Consider the following 11,054-nt stretch of genomic DNA (forward strand, 5'->3'; position numbering starts at 1 on the left):
ATAATCAGTCACATTTACTATACTTATTTCACTTACATCCTGCCTTTTCTCTAACAGGTCAAGGCCATATACATGAGGTTGTCCTCTAATTTTATTCATATAGTAGCAATGGGACACACTGATTGGGCCAAAGTCACCAGGAAATGCCATGACTGAGTGGACATTAGTTCTGAATCTCCCTGATCAAAGTCTGTATCTCAGCCACTTCACTATGCTAGCTACCCAAGTCGTTTAGAGTTTTAAAGGTTCAAACCAGTAATGACTGGCAATCAGAGCTTTTAGCACTGGGATGATACAATTGATGACTACAGTATCATTCATTAGTTAGCAACAGCAATGTAGCTGCCACATTTTTCTCCAGCTGAGCTGTTGGATACTCTTCAGGTGTAATGTTGTAGTAGCGATGCAACTAGGTAGCAGATTTGGTTAATTCAGTGTGCATAGAGACCTGGCTCACACGTACTGTACCCAAAAGCTGCTATGGGGTTTGCTTATTTGGGAGCTAGTGGTATGAACAAACCAGTCATTCTTGGCAAGGCTACCATCTTAAATACCCAGAGAAACAGGAGAATCAAATTAAATCTTTCAGGGGGATTTCTGCATCAGACTTTCTGAGGATCAACAACAGCCCCAACTTGTCCCATAAACCACTTCCTATGTCCCTGGCATAACCCTAAAAAGCCCTGGATTAGGTGAGGGATGTCCATGATCCAGGAACTCCCCATTCCAGCAGCAACCCTCAAACAAACCTCTTTGAGTTTGGCCTTATGTCCTTCCATGTGTTCTGGCATTTCTCAGTTATCCTGCATATAAAGAAAGGAGCTGCACTACAGAAATGTCCTTACTTCAAGAATGCCACAATGACCTTTCACAAGGAAAGTGATACATATTACTTCAAATCTCTGGAAAAGGAAAAGCTGTTAAATTAAGTCCTGAATTAACATTAATCTAAAAATCTAGGAAACTTCTGAGATCATATAAGGATGTACAGTGGTTGGCCTTACACACCACACCAAGCTATAACGTGGTTTGTTTGGTTCCAGCTGAGCATACTGTGTGTGGTTGATGCTTCTGCTTCAGCACATCCAATTGTGGATTTCTCAAAAAATCATGGTTAAACCATGTATGAACAAGATCTTTGGGACTGAGTCCATATGTTGCACTAAGTCATGGTTCAGTAAACAGTGAATTTCACAGTGAAACTCTATCACAGTCTACAATTGTTTGTTCAGAGGCAAAATCCAATTTAGAGCAACAGGTTTCATTCTAGTACCCCAAGCAGGTGCCTTCCAACACCCAACATCCTCAACCAATGCACCTAATTACTGTGCGTGCAAGCTATGATCAAATATGTAGTTCACTCAACCTGGGGGCTGGGAAAGCTACTTGTAAGCATTACAGCCTTGGTCCATTAGTTATTTGAGTTCAAGAAGTGGAAGAGTAAGAGGTTATTATTAACTTTTTGCAATTAAGTAGCTTTATTTTTCTCCTGAAAAATAACAATATGCAGAAATAACTAATTAATAGCATTAAAACTCTACCACTAATGCACAGTGGTGTTTCAGAGTTTTTCTCCCCTAACTGGACACCCAGGACCATCAATGCCCAATAAGCATTATAGTGCTATTTGGGGATCAGATGAAGCTTTAACAGCCATTGTAAATGCAATTAGAGAGTTCTCTAAAGGAATTCAGATAGATAAATCTAGAGCAAATAGATTTACTGAAATACAACATTACAAGCTCTGAATTATGATCAGAGTCAAGACTTCAACTCAGATCTGTGATTAAATGCACTCACTGGCAGCTCTGAGTTATGCTATCAGCTACTTTTCCCATTGCATTTGTTTGAGTTGCATAAAGGAATTCAGGTTCTGTATTATCAAATCCTTAATTGCTACAACTGACAGCTTAATCTGACAATGGGTTCATGTCAGAACTCAGTCCTAGCAGAAACCCGGAATAAAATGAATAGGTTCACACAATGTGCAAGGCCGTGGTTTGTTTAACCATGATTTGTTGAACAATCCACAACCGCTGGGTTTTTCCATGGTGACAAAACTCAGTATCTCCCCGCTACTAATCATCTAGGAGTAAGGTGTAGCAAAGCTCCTAGCTCAGACAGGCAGCCTCTCCACAAACATTTTCCCCACAGAAGAGCCATCCCCAGTAACAACTTGTATTAGCCCCACACCAATGACCAGGCATGACAGCCGTACATATCCAAAAACATATTGGTAAGTATTGCAATGGGCATCCCGCTGCCGTGGGATTGCAACACTCAGTAGCCACAGCTGGCATGCAATCTAGTACTGCTAGAACCTATTTGCTCAACACTCCTGGAGGCCATCAGTTGGGGAAAGCTGATTAGCAACAACATCTTGGTCTAAAGCCGAAGATTTTCACAGCACTTGTTTTCAAGAGATACTAAAAATGAAACCTGGGATTTTCTGCATGCAAAATATAGATTGTGCTACTGTATCACCACTAATTGGCTAGGTACCAATCTGAATCTTTCAAAAGAAATTGCACATTGCATTTGGACTGGCCCACTAATGCTTGGCTGTATGCATCTGGGGAGTATGCAAGAACATACTTTCCTATGTGAATTCACATTCAGGAAGGCAGCAGATCACAGTGAGATCTTTAACTAAATCTGGGTTACAATGAAGAACATTATAAGAAAAACAGTATACCATACCTCTGCATGAAATAAAACAATGTTGTAAAACCCATTTCTGCCAGCCACTCAGAAATGCAGCCTAACTTTTCTTCTCAATTTTTGTGTTGTTTAACTTCTTCTTCACAAGAAGGTTTTCAAAGCTTCTTGGCTTTTCAGTCTGATAAATTAATTCTCCAATAATCATTTTTAGGTTATACGTCTTTCACTTGCTTAAAGCAGTTTGCCAGAAAATAAATGAACAGTTATTTCTCTTAGCTCTAACAAGAATATTAGCTCCTTTCTCAATTGTCAAATTTCATTCTGACTTTTTGACATGCATATGGCCCTTCTGTAAAATTGTGCTCCTATTGTAAGAGATATATACGGTGCTATGCTTTGGATTTTATCTCCAAAAGGTTTTCTGGAATGCAGTCACACTACCCCAGGAAAAGATGTACTTGCATTAAAAAGTTGCTGATCAATGCCTCATTTGCACTTCTGGAAATCTGAAACATCTTTTGGAGATCAAATTTGAAGTATTGCACAATCCTAATATATGAGAAGATGGTTTACACACCCTGGTTAAAGCCAACCATATAGTAGATAATGCTTTTATCTGTATTAGTAATATAATTAATTTTATACTAGCTAATTCACACACATATTGCTAGCCTATGGCTTAACCATGTTTTATTGAATAAACCATAGTTTGTTTTCATCATGTACCACATTAAGCCATAAACAACACTTTAGAAACAAAACATGCATGACAAAATCAAACCACATGGCTGGCTTCACACTATGTGTGGCTTCTCTGTTTTTTGACTTTGCATGATTGGTGGACTCTTCCTGAAGACCAGAATTGGGTCTTAGAAAACGTTGTTACTCTTAGAACAATTCTCTTCCCACACTGAATATATTTTCCCACATTCCTGCTGGCTGATAAAAATGACTTGTGGGAGTCTAGTCATAACCTAGCACTATGCAGTTAACAAGCAAAGCATATGGAAAGGTCATTTGCACCTGAAAGAGCTGAAGTAACCATTTGAGCTTATAGGCTTCTCCTAAAGGTACAACCGAATGGGCACACCCTTTAGATGTCATTTGATGGGATTTAGGAGGTGTGCCTTTTCTGCTGTGGTGCCTGCCCTATGGAAAATCTCTCCCACCTCCTGTTCCAAGATTCAACTGTCCCCAACTCTGTTAGTCTTCAAGAAGAATTTGAAGACCTGAGCTTCCAGTGGGGGACATGGCTGACAGAATAGCTTTGTCCTCAAGCTCCACAGACAGAACCGACAACACGGCGGTTCTTTGGGTGCAGGCAGGCTCTTTCCCAAAGCGCCCGGAGTGTTTTCATGTACAAAGAAAACGCTAGGAATCATCCCATCTGCCCTCCAGAACAGCAACTTGCAGGGGGAGAACCGCAAACAGCATCTGCATTAATCTGATAAGAGCCACCAGGAGGCTGGGATGTCACCATTTCCAAGCTGTGCTGTAGCCTTAAAGAGATACTAAATCAATCCACCCCATTTCTAAATCACTCAATTTATATTTTTTAAAGTTATGTACCCTAAGAGAGACTTTCTAAAGCAAGGAGAAGCGATCTCTCTTAGTGCTTGTCGTTATTTCTGAGATTAATTTTCAATTTTTTTTTAAAGCTTTGGCTTGTTTTCCCATTTGGATATTGATGAAGACTGAGAATAAATAATTGTCTCCCTGTTATTATTTTTGAATAAAATTTGAAGGATTTAATATTTTCCTACATGTTGAAACTGCTGTTTTGAATGTTCAGTTTTCTGTTCACCTTCCCTGGAGCTGCTTGTTACCATACTTTCTCTTATGTCAACAACTTTCGGAGATTTTCCATTAACTCATTAATTCCTACTCTCATTAGTGCAAGTACCCAGGGGTCTCCATAATCTACTGCCTGAAACATGGAGGATTTCAAGAAGACTTTCTCAGAGTTTTGTTGTGAGCTTTGCTGTGAATTTAAACAGATCTTTCATGATACCTATCAAGTTATTTTTCAAGCTATTCGGGACACTGCAGAAAATATCAGCTTTAAAATGTGTTATCTGGCTGAAGACATCGTGGAAGAAGATGAAGATTTTACCAGAGATAGAGATTTCCACCGACAGATTGAAGCTTTTGTTGAAATGCCAGGCAGCAATTACATTTTGGTATTGAGGGGTTAAAGGGACAGTCTGACTTGCAAATTACAAATGCAGTTGTTTTTTTGATGGAATGTTATGGGAAAGAAGCAGCTCTGTTCTATGGGAGGTATTTTGCTGAGAAGTCTCAGTTGGGCTGTTTGATTTCTGTATGAAAAATGCCTTGTGTGTAATATGGAGATAACTAAATCTTTTTATTTTGAGGTAAAAAATTAAGATTTTTTTTATTGATATTAAGGCTTGTATGATTCCTTTTTTCTTTAATGATTTGGATTAAGATTTATTGGATTGTTCCATTTTTAAGATTTGTAAGATATCATAATTGCTTGGTTTTAGGTTTAATAGGGTTAAGATTGTTGAAGTATTAATTATAAGAGTAGGCAATTTAAATGTTCTTATAATTTGATTTCTATTATAGCTGACAGAAATCTATAGAACAGTAGTAGGAAGGAAATAATTGTTTGTTGTTTATTCGTTTAGTCGCTTCCAACTCTTCGTGACTTCATGGACCAGCCCACGCCAGAGCTTCCTGTCAGTCGTCAACACCCCCAGCTCCCCCAGGGACGAGTCTGTCACCTCTAGAATATCATCCATCCACCTTGCCCTTGGTCGGCCCCTCTTCCTTTTGCCTTCCACTCTCCCTAGCATCAGCATCTTCTCCAGGGTGTCCTGTCTTCTCATTATGTGGCCAAAGTATTTCAGTTTTGCCTTTAATACCATTCCCTCAAGTGAGCAGTCTGGCTTAATTTCCTGGAGGATGGACTGGTTTGATCTTCTTGCAGTCCAAGGCACTCTCAGAATTTTCCTCCAACACCACAGTTCAAAAGCATCTATCTTCCTTCTCTCAGCCTTCCTTATGGTCCAGCTCTCGCAGCCATATGTTACTACGGGGAACACCATTGCTTTAACTATGCGGGCCTTTGTTGTCAGTGTGATGTCTCTGCTCTTAACTATTTTATCGAGATTTGTCATTGCTCTTCTCCCAAGGATTAAGCGTCTTCTGATTTCCTGACTGCAGTCAGCATCTGCAGTAATCTTTGCACCTAGGAATACAAAGTCTTTCACTGCTTCTACATTTTCTCCCTCTATTTGCCAGTTATCAATCAAGGAAATAATTTAATAAATGTTTTTTGAGGAGAGTTGATTTGGAGGTTTATGTTTTTCTTCTAATATAAGGAGAAGGAGCAAATGTGTTTAGTGATTTTTATAATGTGCTACTGGAATGATTTATAGAAATAATGTGATCTTGGTTTGATATAGAGTAAGGGATTGATTATGGAAACTGCTGTATATTCTTGTTGTTGAAACTTGGAAGTCACCTCTTTATGGAATCTTCAAAATTCTTTTTTCTTGTGTTTCACACTTTTTTTTTAGTTTTTTTCTTTCTTTTTGTAGGTTTTTTTTTTGCTTTTTTGTAGTTTTTGTTTCAAACTTAATAAAATTCTTACTTTATTTTTTTTAAAAAGCATTTGAAGACCTGGCTGTTCCCTCAGTTGTTGAGCCAGGATGTTAGATGAATCTATCTTGGGAGGTGAAGTATATGTTGGTGAGCCCCAGCTGTGTATTTGTTGTCTTTACTGACTTTCAGTTGTTCTGTTGCTGGGGACACTAATCTCATTTTTATTATTGTATACCGCCTGGAGTCTCATTTTTCAAGTTGGGCAGCTATATAAATTCTTTAAAAATGAATGAATTCCTAACCACAGTTAATGGATCAAGAATGTGGCAGCTAAAGCAAGTCACACACTGTCAAGATGCCATGTTTTACTCACCATCTTTTCTCCTTTTAAAAATAAAACTAAGATAGGTCCTCTATCACTTTCAAGGTGGACTGAAACAATATTTAATCCTCATCACCAGGCAGTGAGAGTTGCAAAATAAAGCAAGAACGCAGTCATTTGATTAGGGCATGGTGTAGTGGTTAAGGCATCAGGCTAGAAACCAGGAAACAGCAAGCTCTACTCCGGCCTTAGTCACCAAGCCAGCTGGGTGACCTTAGGCCAGTCACTTTATCTCAGCCCTAGGAAGGAGGCAATGGCAAACCACTTCTGAAAAACCTTGCCAAGAAAACTGCAGGGACTTGTCAGGTAGCCTCCAAGACTCGAACATGATTGAACAGATTAAAAAAACCACACCACAGAACAGTTAATTCTAACACAGTTCCCAGAAGGACTGAATTTTGCTGAGCTTTGGTGGTTTGGGATTAAGGGAACTACAATCATGATGAACAGTTTCATTTTACAGTATAGTTGTTTATTCAAGTCATGCTGGAAGGCACACAAACTCTCTCTAGAATTGAATTTGACTCCTGGTGACTTCATGGATACCTTCATGCAACTTTCTTAGCAACAATATGGAAGTGGTTTGCCACTGCCTTTTTCTGGAATTTTTTTTTTTTTAACTTCCTACTCTAACCTATAGCTTCGGGATTCCCTGGTTAATCCCCCATCCACGTACTAACCAGATCCGACTCAATTTAGACTGTGAAGCTAGAGAAGATACAAAATACCAAAATAGCTATCTCTTCCCCAAGCAGAGAATCACCTGTTAAAGGAAGCAAGTGAGGAATACATTCTAAAAATTTAGAATGGGTTCCTGCAGCAAAACTTTATACTGCAATCCCAGCCTTAATAGCACCAGTCCTGTTCGTGATTCCAGCCTTCTGTATAACATAGTGCTAAAAAGCCCCAAACAAAATTAGCAGCCAGCTATTCCAAAAACGTTGGAGAAAGAGAAGTAGAGCTTGATTTCTCAATACCACCTGGAGGGCAATTCTTGACAGCACTCATCTAAACCAAATATTACTCACTGGAATATTCCAACATACAATTTCATCCTACATGAGCTTTAGTACCTCTTTATTCATGTCAGAGATTATAGTGAAATTGTTTTGCCGTAATTTTGGAATATACCTTCTTGTTGACTTAGAAAAAAAACTTCATTCCTTTTACCTGTACAGAAATAGTCAATATATCTCTAACTGGCTGCCTATACATATTGACTAGGTTGAGTCATGTTAAGTTGTATTTGGCTTTAACCATGATTTGTTAAATTAGCAACAACTGGCTAATCATAAATTGCACTCTTAAGCTATCAGTTCTGTTATTCCCCATGTGTTTTAAGCTTGCCTTGTGCCAACCTGCTTCTCACCACCATCACATGAGAAAGGTGTTTATGAAGCACGACAGGCAAAATTCCTAAGTGAGAAATGCATCCACTGGAATCCTTGTCTAGAAGCTGGAGCCAGGCGCTGCCCTGAGCTGAAATGTAGGTCATTTGGTTTGTCTGAATATTGCCACTGAGATTCCAAAACCTTGTTAATGGCTCAGCCCAATTGTCCCACAGTAGCATTAAAAAAGGACCTCCTTTTCATAGGAATAAGCATTCACTTAAAGAGAAATGTATTACTGATTCTGCCAAGAAAGGAAGAGTAAGTACTTGTTTTGTGTCTTCTTGTGTTAAAATCTAAAACTGGATCAGCTTTCACAAAGGACTGTGAAAACAGATGCTCGTATCCCACAGACGTAAAGCATTCAAAGAATTCTGAGGTAACAGAGAGAGATCCTTTCACTGTAGTCAGCACAGCAGAGGACACCCCTAGGAGAATGTCCTCCCAACGCACCATTCAACTGAAGGGTATTATAGGAATACGGTTCAAACATTTACAACCAACAGAAGATCTCCTAGAACAAGACATCCCAAACAAGCAAACATTCTTCATTGGGTTCATGTCAATGTTGTGTTTGAGAAGCAACTGAAGAAATACTACAGCTCATGATCATCATTCCCATACAAATAGTCTGCCTTTGTACAGCTTAATTACCATCATTTTAGCCACAGTTATTCCATTAACCCAATGTTCTGGGCTCGCCTGACATACTAACCATTAACTACACGGGCTCGATTCACCCAATTCATTAGGTGAAAATGTGGTTGCCTAATTTGTGGTTCAATAGCTCATAATCTACTCATAATCTGCTCCAGACATGCCAGAGTGGCCACAAAGACTTTGCTGAAGCAATTTCCCATGATGGCCATTCCACACATGATGGCACATCCTTGTCCATGCAGAGGCATTAAGAAATGCAGTGCCCTACTCCTCTGCCATATCTTGCTGCCTCCCTTCCTGCAGTGCGACCGGGGAATCTTCTCAAGCATGGGCATACACTGAGTCTTGCACCACCAGAGAGGACCTCACTCAAGAACTGAACTCAAGAATTGCACTCAAGAACTGAAACTACATAATCTCATACATTTGCAGCTATGTGGACTGCAGAGAACTTCATGAGAAGTTGCAAGGTCCACTCCCCTTGCCCCTGACACACATACAAGGGATACAAATAGAACGACTGGCCACCCTTCCTGCTTACTGTGCTGCTGGAAAGAGACTGAGGGTCCCAGCAACCCACACTGACCTAGGGGAGCCAAGGCCACTTCCCACTCTGCATCAGGCCCCTCTCCTACCTCCATGCCTCTTACCTTGCTCACAATATTCTGCTGAAGGCCTGCCGGGATCCGATGGTACCTCTCGCTGCAATGGCAGTAACTGTCGTTCTTTCCCTCTGGAGTGGGCAGTTCTGGGGCTGCCAGTATCCCCCTACTATAGCTGCTGCTGCTGCTGCTGTGATTGTAGCTAGGGCTGGTGGCGAGGCTCCTGGCAGGCTGTGGGGGGAGCCCGGTCCAGTTGCTCTGCCCATCGGTCCCCTTGCACCAAGAGATGGGCTGTACCAAGAGGAAACTGTCCGAGAACTGGCTGAAGCCGATGAAGAGCGCGGGGATCCAGGTGAGGAGGATAAGGGTTTTCTGGTGCCCGCCGCCCAGGCCGCCCAGGAAGGGCAGCACGGAGCCATCGTAGTCCAGAAGCAGAGGGCTGCAGGACCCGGAGGGAGGTGTGGGAAGAGGCAGGCTCTGGATCTCCGCCGCTAGACCCCCTGCAGGGGGTGCGGCTGTAGCTGCAGTGGCAGGGTCCGCCTCCCCGGCAGGCAAAGAACCGTTTTCCTCGGGGAGGGGCCGCCCCCCCCCGCCACCCTCCTCTCGTCGCCGGTCAATCGCCATCCAGCAGGAGGTGAAGGCAACCGAAGAGGCTCACATAGAGGGGACCCGGGGAGGCGGCGCCCGGGGCACGATCCGCGGTTTCGTAAGCCGGCCGGGCTGACGGACGGAAGCCTTGCCTGCGGAATTCTTCGCCAACTCGCGCATAGGTGTAACAGCTCTAGATGTACTGAGATCCCCGGGAGACCGATGGTCGCCCGCCCACCTTCGCTTCGCCGCCCCTCGTTCCAAGGCGCGCCCGCCTTCCTTAGCCGCCACACCCAGCCCTCCCTTCCCACTTTGTCCTTAAAACCTTCCTGCGTCTCCTTCGCCGCAGCCGCTTCTTCCCGGACACGCGGGTGCTGTTCCCTCCGCTGCTGGACGCCGGCCGGGCCGAGCGCCCGAGGGGCTATTGACGGGACTGGGCGGTTGGCGATCGGATCTAAAAGGTCTCCTTCTGGTCACGGGTGCTGCGACGGGGGCCCGTAGGAAAAGAATCCGGCGAGCGGCTCCTGCCAAGTCCCTCGCCAGCCCCTGCTACCGCCCATTAAACTCGCCCGGGGGAGGATTCCCCTTCGCTGAGGGTCGGAGGAGCGAGCGGGCGGAGCGTAGAAAGGAGCCGCATTCGCTGAGCCCAGCCAGAGCTGGATCCCGTCCTCTCGCGGCTGCGGATCGCCTCCTTTCTCGAGTGGGGGCTGGGAGGTTTCGCGGCGTCTTGCCTCCCTCTCTTTCTCCGGCCGCGGCTCCTCCGCTGCCTCCGCTTGGCTCGCAACCTGCAAGCCCAGCCCCTTGACCCAGCTCCCGCCCCCGTCTCCTCCTTTCCCGGAGGTAAAGGTAGCAACTGCAGCCGCCGCACCTGCTGCTCTGCTCCTTCCCGGCCGCTGCCGTACTGAACCGCTGCGGCCGCTCGGCTCCCCCTGCAGGAGGTGATCGGAACGCCCCCAAGTTCGGGCTGCCTCGCACGACCATCGGGAGTTTCCAGCCAAGCCCACGAAGCTTTGGGGCGAGTGCCAGAAAAAGGAGATGGCTGGGCTTGGGTAGGCAACGTCTGAGCAGAAAATAGGTCGGGCGTCGCAGCAAGTATCAACTCCTTGGGTTCTCCCAGCGCGCTAAGCTGCAGTGTGGCTGGTTGGGTTTTCGGAGGCAGAATGCCTTGTGAAGCGAAGGCTTTGTAACTTGGAAGTCATTGTT

General features: G+C 43.6%; 1 protein-coding gene across 2 annotated transcripts in view; it reads right to left on the minus strand.

Moving 5' to 3' along the window:
• Positions 1-10,640, minus strand: part of SLC22A23 (solute carrier family 22 member 23) — a 106,335-nt gene extending 95,695 nt beyond the window's left edge. For both annotated transcript variants that reach the window (XM_063298830.1, XM_063298829.1), the window contains exon 1: positions 9,312-10,640. In XM_063298830.1, coding sequence (XP_063154900.1) covers positions 9,312-9,887 — 576 coding nt within the window. In that variant the 5' untranslated portion in view covers positions 9,888-10,640. The remainder of the gene's footprint in view (positions 1-9,311) is intronic.
• Between the last annotated feature and the right edge of the window lie 414 nt (positions 10,641-11,054).

Source organism: Candoia aspera, chromosome 3 (genome assembly GCF_035149785.1).
Source record: "Candoia aspera isolate rCanAsp1 chromosome 3, rCanAsp1.hap2, whole genome shotgun sequence".
NCBI classification, from domain to species: domain Eukaryota; kingdom Metazoa; phylum Chordata; class Lepidosauria; order Squamata; family Boidae; genus Candoia; species Candoia aspera.